General features: G+C 45.9%; 1 protein-coding gene across 16 annotated transcripts in view; it reads right to left on the minus strand.

Annotated features, from left to right (window-relative positions):
- Positions 1–19079, minus strand: part of KCNMA1 (potassium calcium-activated channel subfamily M alpha 1) — a 711960-nt gene that overhangs the window by 84625 nt on the left and 608256 nt on the right. For 9 of the 16 annotated variants that reach the window (XM_032491957.1, XM_032491955.1, XM_032491947.1 and 6 more), the window contains one exon: positions 11057–11150. In XM_032491957.1, coding sequence (XP_032347848.1) covers positions 11057–11150 — 94 coding nt within the window. Of the gene's footprint in view, positions 1–11056; positions 11151–15653; positions 15741–19079 lie in introns of all 16 variants that reach the window. The other 7 variants (XM_032491958.1, XM_032491943.1, XM_032491942.1 and 4 more) reach the window with 1 other exon arrangement.

A 19079-nucleotide genomic window follows, 5' to 3' on the forward strand; every position in this document is an offset into this window, starting at 1 on the left:
ACAATTTTTGAACGTTTTTGTTCTTGAGGAATCTTTAGATAGATAGATCTAGATACATAATCTCTATGCATCATAAAGAATTTTGAGAAAATGAACGAAATAAATTCTTTCTTCCCAACCCTAGAAGAATGTATTTTAGTTGCAAGAGGATCTTAATAAATTTGTCCTGAAGCTGTAAAGCCAGGTTGTTTATTGGTTAGAGTGGAAGTATCATCTCAGGAAGGTCTGAGACCTACCCCCAATGCATTCAGGATTTATATTCATATAATATTAGCAAGCAAGCAAATGCTGTAGCAAGCTGGCCAAAATTCCTTTCAGAAAATATGTGCCTTGAGAGAGAGGAGATACATGTCGACTTCCTATCTTTCTGGGAAGAAATCATCCCTTGATTACATTGGCCTCCAACCCTTCTGTTAGAAAAGTAAGTAAACAAGCCTGAGGACCGATTGCCCCTCAATGAGAAGAAAAAGGACAGCTTTTTAATGTCAAGTCTCATTAACTAGGGTGGGGATTTGGGCACACCAGGTGCTATATGACACTAGGGCTGCAAGCCACGATTTGCACTGGAACATCTAGAAGCATCCGGGAAGTCTCAGTGGTATGCCACGCGGCACTCTGTACTTCCTACAAGTCTCTCAGCCTAAAGATAGGTCAACAGGATTTTCCTAAAAGGGTCAGATCTGAAGACCATCAAAAAGTTCCCTGAACAAAGATATTTCCTTTTCTGACCAGTCATGGTACCTGAAATTTGAACTTTGGTTTCACGAATCAGCAAAGCAACTAATAAACATGAATCCCCTCTTCTGTGCCAGGACTGGAAGATCCTACAATGATTACGGTGACCAGTCCCTGGTTGAAGAGAGGGTTATAATATAGCGAGCAAGAGAGAAAATGTCAACCCACAGCTGTGATACACTGTGGCAAGTGTTACAGGGAAGTAATACACAAGGTGGTATGAGAACACCAAGAGAGCTGTTAATTGCCTGGTAGTAGAGTAACATCAAAGGAAGGTTTTGCAAAGACGGTAACATGTGATCTGAGCTCTGAAAGGTGAGGAGGAATCGCATTATATTTTATGATCCATGAGTAGCCATTAGGACCCATTTAGAGGACTGAAGTCCAAGAGAAAAGAGCCAAAGAAAGACACCTGGATCCATGGTTGGAGATGTTGTACTACACAAGCTGTCCTCAGATGGGCAATGGCCGTCAAGTGGAAGAGATGGAGTCAACTCATTGAGTATGACTGAAGGAGAGCAGACTAGGGATTTAGACAGTGCCAAACTCAAGTCTCCAAAAAGGAAGAATGCTATACAAATGGAAGGGTTTAAAATAAATGGCATGAGTTGTCTCCGAAGGCAGTGGATTTCTCATCATTTGAGACATTCCTGAAGAGCTGAGAGGAAGACATCAAACCATACCAGAAATACACAGTATCTTCTTGGAAGAGTTGGGCCACATACATACACACACAATTAGATTTGCTCTGCCTGAAGGGGAAGTCCTCCCTGGCCTTTAACTTACCTCCACATTTGAGGATCAGTACCTATGACAGCCCAACCCAAAGAAAAGAAGAAGCCTGCACACTAGAGTAAACTTGTTCTTTGGAACCAAGAGAGTTGATCTCCAAAGGGAGCATTTGGGGTGGATACCACTGAAGACAAAAACCAACTATTTCTTTAGTGACAAGATAGCATAGTGCTCAGGACACTGGCTCCAGAACCAAAACATCTGTCTTCAAGTCTTGGTTCATCTCGTATTTGCTACATTGTGCCTTGCCTCAGTTTCTTCATCTGTAAAATGGGAATGTTAAACCTCATCATTAATTAATGGATTCAGTTTGGGAATGACATGAGTAAAGACACGGCATGTACTTAGCATGAAACCTGACAGAACATGCCCTCAATAAGTGTTAACTACTATCATTATTATCACTCTTTATACTTCGCTTAGAAACCACTCATATATTTGTAGCTCTTACAATGGTGAAAGGAGACAGGAAAGAGGGAGTGGTTCAATCATAAAGACGTGGGGTTCTCCTACTATTACTCCTACTACTACCACCACCACCACTACTACCACCACTACTACCACTACCACCACCACTACTACCACTATCACTATCACTACTATCATTACCACCACCACTACTACCACCGCCACTACCACAATCACCACCACCACTACTACCACTACCACCACCACTACTACCACCATCACCACCACCACCACTACCACCACCACCACCATCACTACCACTACTACCATTACCACCACCACCACCACCACTACTACTACCACTACCACCACCACTACTATCACCACCACTACTACCACTATCACCACCACTACTACCACTACCACCACCACTACTACCACTACCACTACTACCATTACCACCACCACCACCACCACTACTACTACCACTACCACCACCACTACTACTACCACCACCACTACTACCACTATCACTACCACTACTACCATTACCACCACCACCACCACCACTACTACTACCACTACCACTACTACTATCACCACCATCACCACCACCACTACTACTACCACCACTACTACTACTACCACTATTACTACCACTACATTTACTACGGATACTAAGATGAATAGCCACCATGAGTTGAGCCCTTACCAATGCTGCTGTGCTAAAACTTTTACCTGCGTTTTATGACTTACTCATCACAATAACACTTACAGGTAATTTCTGTCATTATCACGCGTTCACGTGGATGGGAAACAGAGTGGATAGGAAATGGGGCTAAGGTGGCAAAGCCAGTGGGAGGAGAAACCAGGCCTTGCACAGAGACTGACTTCTGGCCTGGAAGTCAGGGCTGCCTGGCCCCCACCTCACCCCTCCTGCTTGCAGGAGGCAGCTGCATCTTGCTCACCCTGTAAGGCAGCGCCCCCGGGCCGCAGTGCCCTGCGTTGCAGAGCGAGGCAGAGCAGCACGCGCGCATTCATGAAATGCACAGCTTATGTGAATAATCATTAGAAAATTTCCCCATGAGCCCCCATCAGGACGATGTGCTCAGGAGACCCTCAATAATCAGTTAAGGCTGGACAAGCTTTTGTCATGTCCCAATATCTGAAGACTCCATTTAGGAACAGCCACACTTTTATAACAACCGAGGAGCCCCAGCAAGTTCAATTTTTCGTATCTTTCCTTGAATCTCAGCTCACACCTCCAAAGTCCACAGCTAGAAATTAAGTATGCCTGACTTAAAAAAAAAAAAGAATAAAAGATCATTGTTTTGAGGGCTGGTAGAGGTAGGAATGCCACTTGCTATCAATTAATCTCAGGAAGTGAACTAAATGCCCAGCTACAGCAGACACACAAAAAGCTTGCCTTGAAGACAACAGCCTAAAGCAAAACCGCAAATCCCTTTTCCAGCAAACCTGCTGTGAGGAAGCTAGCATTATATTTTAAAGAGCACAATTGCCCTTAGAGGAAAATCCCATTTCCACCCCCTGGCAGTGGGTTCCATGCTGAACTGCAGAAATTTACATTCAAATACAAGTAACCAAACCCAAACCAACCAACCAACCCAGAGAGAAGGTACAGGATGGTTTTTAAATCACATCCTTTTCCTTCCTTGATTTTCAGGACCTCATTTCTCTTCACACGATAAGGACTTTCCTACCGTTACATGCATCCTATCCAGATGGAGGCCAACCCTGCAGAGGCTCCTTGGGCAATAGTAGGCTGGATAAAATTGGGCAATTTCTCCTATCTCTGCAGGGCTTTCATCCCAGTGGCAAATACTGATTGTACTGAGCACCTATTATGTCGGGCACCATAGGTTTCAGGACATTTCTGAAGCCTCACAGTTGGCTTCAAATGTTCCTCCTGAGAACATAACCCCAGAGACAGACATCGCTTTCCCTTCCTGGGAACTCCTTCAGATGTGAGATGCTCTTTCAGAGGTAATAATCATATCCATTAGTTGGTGACCTCCTTCAGGGCAGGGAACTCCTATTTCACTCTTCCCTGCACTTCCAGACCTAGCAGAGGACTCAGTGGATGCTCAGTAAACAACCAGCTACCAAGGGCAGCTGATGAATGGCCTCTAATCTCTGAGCATCTCAAACCATTTGATGGTGATTCACCAGACCTTCTATGGGGACCAGAAAAAGTGTCCAGAGAGAGCCCATTCACCTTTGATATCTTGCAACAATTTGTTTGGGGAACCACCGCAGCTCCTGCACTGGTTTTCACTCTACAGGGACAGTATCTGAAAGAGGGCATTGTGCTTGGAAGGGAGGCTCTATAACACGTCTCTAACCAGTCAGGCTGCCTAGAGTGTGGCCAAAGCCAGATGCTGTAACTGATCAGCAGAAAAGACTCCTGTCTCATGTCCAGTGGTGGTCAACACAGATGCTCCTAATTAAGCAACTATTTAGTGCTCCAATTCCAGGTCTGAACATTTCTGGGAGAAGGGTCTCCATCACAGGATGCTCCTCCCACGGCCCCAGTTCGTGTAAGCAGCAGTCCTCCAAATGTGGCCCCACACCAGCTGCCTTAGCGCCACCTGGGAGCTTGAGAGAAATGCAGTTCTCCAGCCCAGCCCAGCCCTGTGGAATCAAGCTCTGTTTGAACAAGGTGTTTTAGATGATTCTGATGCAGGCTGAAGTTTGAGGATCACTGCTGTCAAGTTTTGCTCAGATGGAGAAACTTTGTGGTTTGAATCAATCCTACCAAAGTTAGCAGCTATCTGCAACAGACAGACCAGAAGGCTATGGTTCTATTCAATGAGACCAGGACTAGAGTTGGGCAAGAAAGGGGCCTGGGTGCACAATTGAAGGAGGCACCTCATATGCCTCACCTTCGTCCTGGTGCTGCTATGTGCAGAGTGCAGAGTGCAGGTCTCGTGACACAGGCACATCCGGGTGGCCTGCTCTGACTCTCTCTATGACTCTTGGGAACTTGAGGGGTGGTGTCAACACCTGATGGGGATTCCTTTCGTGGAAGCCATACAAATGCCTCTTTCTTGCTGACTTCTAAGACCCCTTCAGCAAAGAAACAAGCCTAAAAACACAAATTAACTACTCGTTCTTATCAAGTGTAAAACTTACAATTCAGTTGTCTACCCTCCTTTCTCCCCATCGTTTCTTCCACACCACAGAAGACAACGAGCAGTTAATAACTAAGTCCTTCAGAGCACTGTTCAAGAGCAGCAGGCCACACAGGTGGGTCTCTGGCTGTGCCGGCCACCGGAGACTGGAGTGGGTCTTAGGTGGTCTCCCCAAAAGGTCTCATACCTCAGTTTTCAGCACCATAAATGGTTCTGACCGGATCTACCTCATTTTCGGCTGTGTTTTATTTCTGGATAAATTTTATTTCCTGCTACATTCCAAGGATCGGACTTTTGGATTCTGGCTCATGCCCTAACTCATCCCTCAACCCTACCTCCACCATCCAGGGTAATGATCATCTCTCCGGAGACACAGCTGCCCTTCTCTCCCGCCATCCTTGGAGCCACCTTGAGAAAACCTTCAGGCCACTCTGGACTTTCTGTATCTCTCTCCTTACATTTTTTTTTTTTTTTCTGCCCAAGAAGAAAACAATCAGGAACTGCTGTTACCTAGTCTGTCATCTCTGGCTAGGCAGCCACCATTCTCAGAGGAAGAAGGAGATGACTGCCTTTAGGTTTGGGAGACAACCCAGGAGAGCTGACATGTTCTTCAGTCCTGGAGGAGAGCATACGAGATGCTCTTGAAACGACAGGACAGGATGACCCTCTGCTGAACATGCAACGTGTCCAAGGACCTGCGTCAAATCCACCCAAGCCTTGGTATGACGAGACCCACTATTTCTTTCTTCTCCAGTCCCGAGGGGGCCTGTCATTTGCTATTTGTTTGCGCATTAAGAGGTGAATTTACTTAGCTAAGCTGTCCCTGCCTTCCTTCTTGATTCTGCCTGGTGGAAGGAATTGTGAGCGTGGCATCCTGTCCCCCACTCGGAGCGGGCTCAGGCCACTTTGCCATTTCTCGACTACTGAAACCTGTCAGGCCGGCAGTCCTAATGAAAAGACCCCACGGAAGGTATGAGTCAAAAGAGAGGGGATGGGACTTCACAAGCAGAGGAGTTTATTTCACTTAATGATCAGTTAGTGTCCAGGAGGAGAATCTGCTTTCCTCAAATCATATTTCCACTCTCATTCAGAAAATGAGTATCTAACGTTACCCAGGTCCTGTGACATGAAGCTCCTTTCAAGGAGCTCAGCGTCTGCTTTTGGTGCTGTCGGTTATCCTTGCTAGCCTGGCTGGGGGCTATCTCTCTGTGTAGAGTGTTCGCCCAACCCGTGCTGGCTAAATCCTCATGGCCCGCGGCATCTTACACCCCGTCCCCTGGCGCCTGGAGAAGGAGGTGTATCTGATGTCAGGAAGGCTGTGTGTCTTGTTGGGAAGACAGCGTAGCCCACTTCTGGTCCCCAGTTCTGCAGCAGATCCTGAATTGTCTGGCACCCAAAGGACCTTGGCAGAGGCTGGGGCGGGGCTGGGCCTTCTCTTCCCGCTTCTGAATTTATGCAACATGTGTCTCCAGAAGGCCCTCATGGAGGATTCTAAAGCCATCTTTATCCTGCCATCAGTGCACCTCCCAACACAAGTCAGGGCACTGTCTCCTTGAAACCCTTCCAGGTTTTTGCCTATGACAGGCGAGGTTCTCATGACTGGGTGCCAGAATCTCCTATTTTCAACCCCAGTTACGCCATTCTAAGGACCCCTTGCTCCAGCCACATCTACTCCCTCCACTGGCCAGAAGAGTGAAGAAGTTAACAATACGGGTTTTGGACCATCTGGGTTCAGGTCTTCCTACTTAGGTACGACTCACTAGATTCACTATGCCTCACATCTCTGGGACTCAACTTCCTTATCTGTAAAGTGGAGGAAAGGGCAATCCCTCCTCACGGAGCTGAGGTCAGGAGTCAGTGAATCAACAGGCATAACGCTCTTGGAACGATGCCCGGTCCCCGGTAAGACAGTGGACAGGAGTAGGTAATCCGAGCCTAAGTTAAATAAAATCTCCTTCACAAACCAGGCGGGCGTCCCAAACCAGAGGTAACGGCAGCTCTCTCTGCTCTCCCAGCCCATGCTGGGAGATCTCTCAACTGTCCTTCTACGACACTGCTGCATAGGCCTGTCTGTCTCCTCCATTAAACCGTGAGCATTTTGAAGACATGTATGCCATGTAATTTGAAGACGGTCACCCATCCTACTTTACACCCCTCAAAGACCTTCCACAACATCTTTAATACGGTAGGCTTTCTCTAAACATTACCCAGATAAGAATTAATCTGAGAAAAGAAATAGAAACAGGCTGCTGGAAAAAAAAAAGAAAAACCTTTTGAGTTGCACTGGAGGACAGAATGAGATCCAGCATTTCCTCCATACTGCCTACCCACTGAAGATACATTCTCAGCAGCCCAGAGGCGTTTGGGAAGGTAACTGCTCGAAGGGGACTGTGGGATGGACGGAATGTGACTGGCAACGAGGACGGGGATTTAGGGAATCCATGGACCTTTTTCAACTGTCGTCAAAAATGGTATCTAATGGATCTTTTTTTTTTTTTTCCTAGAGAGACTTTCTACAGAACTTTCACTGGCTATTCAGTAGGGTCTAGGAGGGCCCCAAATTAAGAAGCTTTGACTTAGTTATTTAAAGACAAAGTTCTTGCCCTCTAAAGCTTTGCCGCTGAAGGAAGACGCAGTTTTCCTTCCAGGACACGAACCCACTGAGTGGCAAGAACTGGGCAGCAGGTGCTTGGTGACTTTCGAGGAAAACTAGGAGAGGCTCCTTAAACAGGTCCCTGCTAAGAGACCAACCGGGAGGTGAGCAGCACAGTCCTGGTCACCTCCTCGGCTGCTCCTCCGCGGGGCATGAAGCCACAGGCACCTGGCAGGACACGCGGACCCCTGGCCTAGAGCGCAGACGCTCACCGTGTGGCTCAGTCTGGCCGTAAGGGTTGTCTTCTGTGGGGCGACTGCACAACATGCTGCATCAGGACCCAGACACCCCAAACGAGGCTGCTCATCTGATGACTGTGCAGAGTTAAGTGCCCCTTAGAAACCAGGGTAGGCCTCATCCCAGAACAAAGGGGAGGCAAAGCCCATCGGTGCAGAGGCCCTGCTGCATTTCATGCAGGCAGACGGCTTGCCAGGACCCTTCACGCAGAAGCTGGCTTTATGTGTAGGGGCCACAGCGGTAAATGAAAGCCCATCCCAGCCCATTCCGAGCTCTCATGTTTCTCCTGGAGCTGTTCCTATCACTGCCCATAGGCCTCTAAAACCTGCCCGTGTGCAGAATGATTGATTCTGCTCAAGCTGCAAGCCACAAACTCGTGTCGAAACACCCACTTCAAATAAGTCATTAGCCTCCTTTATGGATGCTTCAGGTCAGAAGGAATAGGACCTGGGAGTCCTATCTTCTGGAGAGTAGAAAGGGAATGTTTGAAGACGTGGGGGAAACGCAGAGAAGCCGCAAGATGGTGCAGGAGCCAATCGGTTTTTTGTCAATCGGTGAGAGAGAGCTAGAAAAACCAGCCCCGGAAACCTCATTGCCAAGGCCGGGATTCAAACTGAACCAAACCGCCCACGGGCTCTTCATCCATACCCTGGGAAGGAAGGGAAAGGGAGAGGGCTCAGCACCCTGTCTGGGCTCTCACGTCAGACAGAGTCTTAAGAACACCTAGAACACAGAAAGTCATGGTGAAGGAGGAGGGTCTAAGACTTTCTGATTTGTCACGGATATAGTCCATTCCAGCCACGGGGATGGTTGTGGCTGGTGGGGTAAAATGCCCCAGTGACAACAGCCATGGCCAGAGAAGCAGCCCAAAGCCTCGGACACCGCAAACCCGAGTTGTGTAGCTTGGCAAGTTTCAGCTCCCCGCCTGACCTACGTTTAGCAATTCTGATGTATCACGGAGCAGACAGCTCCAGCCCAGGATGACTGCCTCCCTCAGCCCTTCTCCGACAGGCAATGAAAGCAAGACCCACTTTGAAAATTCTCCCCCATCATGCAAACTGACATAGGCATGCTTTTCAAAAACCCACAGCCAATCTGTTGATCATTACTTATTTACAAAGGCCTTCGGGCAGAAAGTCCTGTAAAAACCATACTTGATACGGTATACACTAGCTTTTTCTGCTTGTGGAAAAAAAAGTCCCCCCAAGGCTACCTCAAACCATCACTTTCTATTGCACATAAAATGTAGCGTGTAACACTAAAGTATTTAATATATATGGTATAATATATCTACAGGAAAGGCATTTGTGTAGAAGTATGTTACCCTGGATTTGGTAATTTGATGTTTTGCTGAAGGCTACGACTTAAAAAAGCTTCCACCTCGTACAGAAGACCTGTCATCTTGGTACCCAAGAGCCAACAGAATAAAGAAGTACCCTTAAGCAGCAAAACTTTGACACAGCTTTGAAGCATATGAAAACAGTGTAACTCCTCAGAATTATTATTACTCAAGATCAAAGAAAGGAATCATACTTTACATAGCAAACAGGGACAGGGAATTTGGCTCCAAAGGTTTCAGATTTTTCAGACTTCTCTTTATTTATTTATTTGCGTCTCTAAATTTAGGCGAAAGAAAAGTGCCTGGGCTTTTCTCTACTTTAAATGGATAAAATGATCAGCATTGGATCAGGCGATTACCTAAAGGCGAGTAAACACAGAACGGATGCTAGTGCGACAACTGGCATCATAAAAACGAGAAGGTTGGCAGTTGGCACATTTTCTTCCTCCTCATAAACTGTAAACAAGTATGTAAATCAGCAACCCCCATGCAAGACTGAGTGGAAGGGCAGAAGAGGACTGCTAGGGAAACACTTAACAGGGAAAGAGGATCATGATGGAAAAGGACACGGGGCTGAGTGAGTCTTCTCCTGGGACCCGTGTCCTCCACCACCTGGAGAAGGACTGCCCTGTCTCCATCCTAGAAAGGTGGCCATGGAGAGCCGGGAAGAGGCAAATGCTCAGAGAAGGGAGGAGGGAGGAGGGAGGAGGAGATCACCATTATTTTGTTTCAAGAATCAAAGAGAGGAGAGTGGCTAACAGCAACGAGAAGAAAAAATTATCGTCAGGACGGCAGGTGTTTCTGTGGCAAGAACCGTGGAGGGAAAGCAGTGCAAATCTGAACTCACTATGGTTTCACTGAAGTGCTAGAGGGTTAGGATGTCTGAGGAGACCAACCCTGGGACTGGCAGATGAATTGCAGGCAAAAAAGGGAGATGAAGGAGGAGGAGTCCAAGAAGAGGACTGAGCAGAACTCTACTGGAAACTGGCTCCATCTGCCACTTCCTAGAGGAAGCTGTGGTCAAGACAGAAGGAAGGAAAGGAGCAAGGAGAGGTGGAAGGAAAGGTGGGAGGGAGGAGAGAGAGAGAAAAAGAGAGAGAAAAAGCGTGCCTACAACCTGCATTTCATAATTAATATTGCTTTTAGCCTGAGCAGAACTGGATTACTTTTGAACTTTGCTTTGGCAAGTCCACAGATTATTAGACTTTTTTTTTAAATCAGTCAAAATCAATTAACAGAAATGTGATTTCAATCGACAGGATAAAGAGAAGGTAATCTTCAGGTCCATTTTTGATTGTGATGATACATCTCACATATGGCCTTAAGTACAGAAAACAGTCCTCGGAGGGCCGGCAGCAGAAAGAGACTTGCCGGAGGCAAGCTCACCACACGCGCTCCTCTGATTGGTTGCTGCCGTCATTAGTGCCACTGCTGTTTAGGAACTACACACAGACAGGACATGGTGACAGCTCCGACTTTAAAGCCTATGTATTTTTCAAACAGCTTTTCAAACTGTTTTTCATGACAGAATTTTTCCAGCTCTATCATTAACTGCTGACAAGCTGACAGAATAAATACTCCAGCCTTTAAGAAGCCATCTAACGATCTGGTCCCCTCCCCCGCCTGGAGCTCACTGGGGAGGGGAGACTCTGGGCCCCCGGGGCAGGGTGGGGAGGGGGTGGGGGGGAGGGGAGATGGAGCAAGAGGGGGAACCGCGTGGCCCTCGGCCCCTCTCCTTACCTCATCAGCTTGGGTGAGGAGCCGGGTGAGTTCCTCATGCCTCCGTTCCGCTGCTTTTTTTTGGGTGACAGTGTTGATGGCTGTTCATCTTCAACTGGAAATACAGGCAGCTCATGAGATTATGAACAGTGTGAGGGCGGACTGCGAAATACAGGCAAGATATATCAAAGGACACACACTCACGGCTCAGGCACTCACTAGGGAATTCATGGCCGTCTCTTAGGACCCAATGACAAAGACCAATGCATTAGTCAGAGAGGCCGGCTTAGAAAAGGTGGAAGCGCCACCTCCTAACACTCCAGCGTTTGAACATGCACTTTAAACAGGCTAAAACCCTTTGTAAACACCCTGCCATCAGAAAGAAAAGAAATGATCATTCATCTGTACACAAATACATGTGCATCTACATCTGGGAACACTCCATCATGACGCTTAGAAGGAATTTTGGTGACTTTGCTTTGCTGGGTCACCAAATAGTTTTTCTCATAACCAAAATCAGAAATAAAGTGGTATTTGAAGTAGCAGCATTAAGAGCTGCCAGTGTGCTGCTTCGGCAAAGGAACCATCGTGACTGGTCCCTAACTCCTGCACGCCAGAGGAAAGAGCTTGGGAGAGAGGCGAGGATCTGAGGCCTGAATAGCCAATGTTTCAGTCAGGCAGGACTGGGAACATCAGTGAGCTCTGGCTCAAGAATCCCAGCCCAACTCGGCTCCTGTCCTTCCAGCTCCCGACAGGGCACGTGGGGACGTGCACATGGGGAGGGGCCCTTTCTTAATTCATTAAGAAGGGAGGCCCAGGCTGCAAGGCTGGAGAACCAGGCCAGGGAAGAGCGCCCAAATGAAGGAGGAGGTTGCCATTGAATGATATCTCTGATGATGGGGTGCGGGGCAGGGAGGGAGGGCAGCAGAGGGGATTGGAAACCACAGGTTGTTTTCCAAATGGCTAAACCACACAGATTGCTAAGCAATGGGAACCTCCGTCCACCAACAGCACAGCACACTCTATGGCTTTTGCTTCAAAGACACCCACTTAAAAGCTCTGTAGACGTTATTAGCCTGCATCATGCTTTTTAAGAGAGCTGCTTGGTAATTAGCAGATGCATACACAGCCTATCACCCAAGGGCAACGGCAGCAAAATTTTAGTCTTCCTCTCCCCACCCCTACACAATTTGGGGCCAAAGCTGTAAGGTCAAGAAGGAAAAATAGGGTCCTCGCACTCATAGTTGACTGCAACACAGACTGGGTGGAAGCATCCCTGAAACTCGAAATGCACGCAGTTACCTTAAAGCTAAGAAGAGAAATATTAGCAGTGGCGACATCAAAAGAAACCAGATACAAGTTAACAGTGTGCACATCTTAGGTGGGGGTGGAAATGCCATCTCAGCTACTTGATATTATCCAGGAGGACCCATATCGGAACATGCATTGTGGTACTTCCCTAAGAACTCTAATTTAGCATGTATGATAACATGGTTCCAAAGGGATTATAATAATTCAACTACCTGCTTCAAAGTATCACACTCTGTGAAGTCCCTTATTCTACTGTCAGTCTGGAGTTGGCTAACTTCTAGATGACACAGAGAAAGGGAACAAGAATGGGGTTCAAGGTGAGAGCATGACCAGGAGCTATGATGGCAAGAAAGTACCTGCAAATGCCACACCCTGTCCCCCTGCTTCCCCTGCCCTTTCCCCTGGGGGCCCAGGCTCAGGCTGCGACCATATCAGTCACTTAGGGGTCCAGGCAGGAACTATGTGGCTGGGAGGATATCGCATCTTATCAGAAATGAGTATCCACAGCAAATCACCCAGAGACTAAATAGCACTTAAAAGATTAAAGGAAATAAATACAAGCCACATAAATGGTACCGAAAAAAAAATCACTTAGAGGTGATATGCATCTCTCGGCAAGCAAACAGGCACTCAGAGCTTGACCTGCATTCATCTTCCTTTCAGAGGACCGGGGGCCGGCATCCCAGGCAATAATGGGGGAGAAAGGCAGTGAGACTGAGACTGAGCGAGAGAGGAGAGAGAGAGAATGTACGTGTGTGGAAGTGTACTTTTACACTTTCCCCACCTTAGAATGGGGTAGAAAGTCTTGCATTGACTCCGCCCCTATAACAGAGGGTCATCTTTTAATATGGACCACTTGCAATGGTTGCATTGTGTTCAGGATGACCTAGCATTAGTTGAGTAGCATAATGGACTAAATCTTGTGTGTTTGTGTGTGTGTGTGTGTGTGTGTGTCTGTCTGTCTGTCTGTCTGTCTGTATGTGCGTGTGAATGGGTTTAGTAGGGGGTGAAAGTTCTTTTCTTCTTATGGTTAGAACGAAATATCCCCAAAGGTCCTTCACCTAACCTAGTCTACTCTGCTAGCTTTATTCAAGGCCACCAGATGTTGCTATGGTTTTGTCCAATTATACATGGAGTCTGTATCTGTTAAGATGTCACACTCACTGGCATTTCTGGTCAGATTCTTTTGCTTAACTTCACTCTCTCCTCTCCATCTGCACTCGGCCTACAATACACAATCCTCTCTGGTTAAGCGCCCATTATCCTCGCACCTTGTCGCTGTCTGTTTACCTGCAGTGATCTTCAGATGGAAGACTTGCAAGTTAATACCTGTCTGCCAGCTCCAGGGAAACACCTTGTTCTGGTGCTAAAGTCATGCCTCCTTCTAGGCAAGGAAACTATTTAGTTTCATCGTGACTCAGAAAGATCATCTATCATAATCATAAAGCACTGGAATCATAAAGCACTGGGATTTGTTCTCTTAAATGGAACGCACGTTCAAAGGCTTCCTCCTGCACTCATGGCCTGGAAACGCAGATCCGTTCCCTGAAGAGATGGGGGAAACTGTCTCCAGCTTAAATATATGAACGTTGCGTGATGGAGACCATTACATATGGCTTAGGTCCCACAAGAGAAGCAGTGATCACTTCTTTCTCCTAAGTAGGACATAAATCATATCTGATTACTATCCTGTATATGGATCCTATCAATTCCTGCATATTTAAAGAAAGCAGATCTAGGAAAACTTTTAGTTAAGCTATAAAATAGAATTTTCATTTCATGGCTTCTGTGGCTTCATGAGAGAAATACAAATTGAGTTAAAAGGGAGACTTAAATTTACTTGCTTTCATGAAAGACAAACACACTGAACTAATGGGCCACTACCTTATGCTAAGGCACACTTACAGGTTCATAGCCAGCCTGGTTTCTGGCTAATTACAACACATCCCTGTCTCCGGCATCTCCACGTGTGTCTTCCTGCTGTGGAAGCCGCATGAAGACATGATCTTTTAAAGGAACCTGACTTACCAGCTTCTTTAAAACACAAACAAGTTCAGGAATCCAATGTGGAATTTTTATAGGAGCTGAACTCCATCCAGTCTCCAAGTACTCATAAAATTGAAGGGCTTGTTTTTGCACATCCCTAAGTATAACACTTAATGTGCTGTTGTAACTTCCCAGGGCTCGCTTGTCTAATAGGCTCTGAACCTAACAGTTTTACAGTTGGGGAAGACTCTGTGCTAGAAAAATGTCAGGCGAGTCTAATGAGGCTTCAGATCCCTTGGTTTGCGCTGGAGTTTAATTTAAAGTTACAACGATGTTTTAACATGTTTGCTTATACTTGACTAAAGAGGATTCATTATTTCAATGACATAACCTCCAGACAATGTTCTGGGAATTGATTTAAGATGTGGTGGTAATTCCAACAGCCTTAATGCAGAGTCGAACATCTGTAACAACATTTTACTCAACTTTTCATCGGCATTCTGTTTTCCAGCAAAAGCAAGGCAACATCTTCCAGACACCCTGGCCAGAACTCTGGGCTCACTTCAAGATGATCATATATGTCACTGATTTTTTTTTAATGAAAAATCCCTTTCTTTACTGGCCTAGCCAGCTTGCAAACACTGTGTCAAGATTCCCCAATGCCTCTTTGTGGGCACTTTGAGTAAAATGGGGCAACGATTCCAATTTTCAGCTTTCCTCAGTAGTCCATCCAGTGCTGCCCCGTAATGGACTGGACGCTTAGCTCCAGCCTGGGGCACATTTTTTTTTTTCCCTGTTTCCTCAACAGGATTTTTAGGGGGATGATGCCCTTTGAGACTCAAAGGTGAGTTTGTTGGCTGCAGTTAAAAAATGGTTCAAAGCAAATAAACTCGGAAACGTAATAAAAGGCAAACAATCCATAAACATGAGTCAACTGGCTATCTCCATTACGTTATTAATCACCACATCTGGAGAAACCCACATCTGCACACACTTAGCAGGTCATTAGTAATGTCATATTCACACTGGAATCACTCAGAGTAAGAGGCATGCAAAGTGGCTTGAACGCAAAGGCATCTAGCTAACAGGGCTTCCAACTGAAGCCTAGTGCAAGCTGCTAGTTTTGGGGGAGGGTAGTTTGAATTATTATTTCTCATTTTTTTAGGGGTTTTCTCTTCAGGACTTTGCTGCCCAACAAGCTAAGTGCATGCTGAAATCCACAGTAGTACGTCTTTCTTCTTCCACTGAGCTCAGCATGTGAAGGTAGAACACTGAGGGGTGCAGTTATTAAAAACTGGGATGGATTCCAGAACTCCTTCACCTGGCTCGGTCACAAGCCGAGAATTGTGAGTCGTGTTCTTGAACTCAAATGGGTCTTTGGGATAGCGTGATCTAGCTCCAACCTTGACTGCCAAACAATAACAAGAAAAGAGAATCGAAATGAATCCTTTGTGAAAATTTTTCATTAGGAAAATTCCAAACCAGTTTTAACATTGACTAGAATTATTAGAGTTTATAATTAAAATGGAAGTTTCCTCACTCACAGCTGATTTGCAGGGGGTTTTTTTGTGTGTGTGTGTGTGTGTTTTTTTGTCTTTTCTTTTACCCCAATGACTTCTTGAAATTCTTTTTGCTGTGCTATTGTCATCGATGTCAGATGGGAAATATGTCATAAGACAATCTTGTTTGTGCAATAATTTCCCAAAATACAGAGTTCCCTTCTCCCCTATGACATACTCAGACACAGAAAACAGTTTTGCAACCAAGACCAGAGCCATCATCTCCTGAAACCTGCTAACATGCATCCTACTGAATAATCACTATTGTCCAAGTCATCAACCCTCCATGTGAAACTATCGTTTTCATCTCGGACTGCTGGCTTGGGCAGCCCCCTTGGCTACGACACTGCTGCCTAACTTGCATTAAATGCCCTGGGTTTGCCACTCTTAAGAAAGGGTACATATAGCATCTCCTTGCCTCATGAATGACATCAATGAAAATCGGGAGTGTGTTTTCAGTCTTTCAGGATGTGAATGTTGTTTTACTAAAAATGGCAGTTTATGGAATCACTCGACTCGAGACTGAACAGTGTGCTTCCTATTTCCTGTGGGTTTATTAAACTTCCTGTCCTCCCAAGAAAAATCATGTTAAGTCACAGTAGTACAGTCATTTGGCCATAAAGTAATTCACAATGGACAAAAGACTCTCAAGCTGATCCAACCTCTCTCTAATATGACTGCCTAAGGCCTTCAGCAGGAAATCCAGGATAGTTAACTCAAGATCTTACAACATGGCCACGAAACAGCAATCCTGGGCTATGGCAACAATAACAGAACAACCAATGCCAGATAAATAACCCACACTGTGAGTTTGGTCCTGTAACTGCTGTCAAGGGAACATAACTGTTGTCTCAGGATGAACCTCGTGGTGGGGGTGCCATGTGCCCATCAGTGAGGCTGAGCAGCTCAGGTAAGACAGGCATCGGAGCCAAGCTCTATGCCTAGAGGGTCAGAGGGCAGCTCAACATCAGAACATGGGGAGTTAAACTGGGTGATATCACTGGGATGAGAGTTTCTGGTCAACCTTGGGATAACGTGTCACCAAGAAGTTTGGTAAACACTTTGCAGTGTTATTGATAGGATCAACCCCCAAAAGCTTCTTTTTCTTGAAAGCTCATGGTATACAGATAAAGAAAAGAGGAAGGGTGTTCTCTCTCAAAAGCAATGCCAACAATAATAATATCACCAACATATTATATAGATATATAAAACCTTCTACAATGGAACAATCACTTTATCATATACATTACCAGGCAGGATAATTTCACAACTTCTAGCCGAGAAATAGTAAACACATTTATTCGGAAAACCTAGAGGCTAGAAATAAGCACGACCTGTTATTACGTAGAACAAGGATGGAAAGTATCTCCAAGTGGCCCTGGCTGCCCTAACCCAGGCACAGGGAGCGGCGCCCCACAGGTAGGCGGAGGGGGCAGGGAGGGGAGGCTTGTTGGAGCTTTTTCATTTCTGGCTTTTGTGGAGCTAATAGGAGAATGGGGAGGGAGATTTTAAAGAACAATAGGTCATGCAGAAGTTAATCACAGGGTATATTTCTGGCTCTATTCACTGTCAAGGAAACCTGAATTGTGTAAGTTTGAGCCCATCAACACAGAGCAATGAAAGAATTCAGCTCCTACACGGGAGAGAAAAGAAATACCATATAAATATATTAACAGAATCCACATGACTTCGATTGCATTATTCTCTACAGAAATACCATGGCCTAACAGATCCTTTAGACTCAAAGTTGATGAATTAGATGTACCTACTGTAGCCACACACCCCATCTCAAACCATAGCCTTGTGTTCCATACACATCCTAGAGTCTAGCCTTCATCAGAGTCCCCTGTATCCAGAATCTCAGCTCAAAGTTCTATACTAAAAACTTGACCTGTCATTATAACTTGCCCAATGCTCTCAGCCTGCTCAGTATTTGGTAGAAAGCTCCTTTTGGCAATCTGGCTGCCTTTGGTTGGTTTCTTTCTTTCTTTCTTTCTTTCTTTCTTTCTTTCTTTCTTTCTTTCTTTCTTTCTTTCTTTTTCTTTTTCTTGGAATAGACTGTCTCCATTACCTCAAGGGCAAAGAAGAGTCTCCAGCAAAGATCACTAGGTATTAGCTTATTAGAGATGAGACACAGAGAAGAATGGACGTCTAAAAGCAAACACACAATGGAAATGAGAGATGCAAGAATTTCTTTGAATTGCCACTCTGGAGTTTGGAGATAGAGAAGGTAATAGAAGATAACTTTTACTTTAAATCAAACTGAGAAGAAGATGGACAGCAGTTCAACAAACCAGCCTCTTCTCCACTTTCCTTTCCTTCTCTCCCTGTTCCCTACTCCCAGCACCAACAAGATGGTAAAGGCGCTGAGGCCACAAAGTGTACCCGACTCCTTTCTGTAACCCTGACACAGGCAGCACATGTTTGTGGGGGACACGTGTCAGAGGATGGGGTGAAACCTGCCAAGTTCCTGGCACCCACAGCTGCCTTCTTTTTATATTTCTCGACTTCTGGGATCAGCAAGCTATACTCTGGAACATATTTCTGTAGCACTGAGGAGCTAAAAATTGCTGTTTTACATTTTTAAATGGTTGGGGTGAAAAATATCTAAGAAGAAGACTATTCCCCAACACAGTGAAATGATAAGAAATTCACATTTCAGTGGCTATATAAATAAAGTTTTATCGTAACACGGCCACCGTTGTTTATTTTCCCGAATTGCGGCTGTTTCCACTCTACAATCCAGAGTGGAATAACTGCAGTGGAGATGGTGTGGCCCACAAAGCTTACAATTAACTTGCTGGCCCTTCATAGAGAAGGTCTGCCGATTCCTATTCTCACGCATCTTCTCATCTTTCCCTAACTTTCCAGTTTTCACAAAGGACAATGCTCTTCCTCACGAGCCGGACAATAAAAGAAACACTCGCAGAACGCACTTCAAGTGCACAGATGTGGGGAGGTCGGGAGGGACAGAGGTAGCTTAGTGACTCCAGTGTCCCTCCCACCCGCCCTGCTCTTGGTCCTGCAGGTCCCTTTGCATGTGGGGAGACCAGCCAGGTGAGTTTCCCACTTTCCAGCTCAGGTTAAGTTAGATTTATCCACCGTGCACTTTGAGAATCAAGGCAAACCACATCTACCACGAGCAATTCCTTGGAGCTGTCAGTGTGAGCTGCAAGTCCACCCTGTGA

The sequence above is a fragment of the Camelus ferus genome, chromosome 11 (assembly GCF_009834535.1).
Source record: "Camelus ferus isolate YT-003-E chromosome 11, BCGSAC_Cfer_1.0, whole genome shotgun sequence".
NCBI lineage: Eukaryota > Metazoa > Chordata > Mammalia > Artiodactyla > Camelidae > Camelus > Camelus ferus.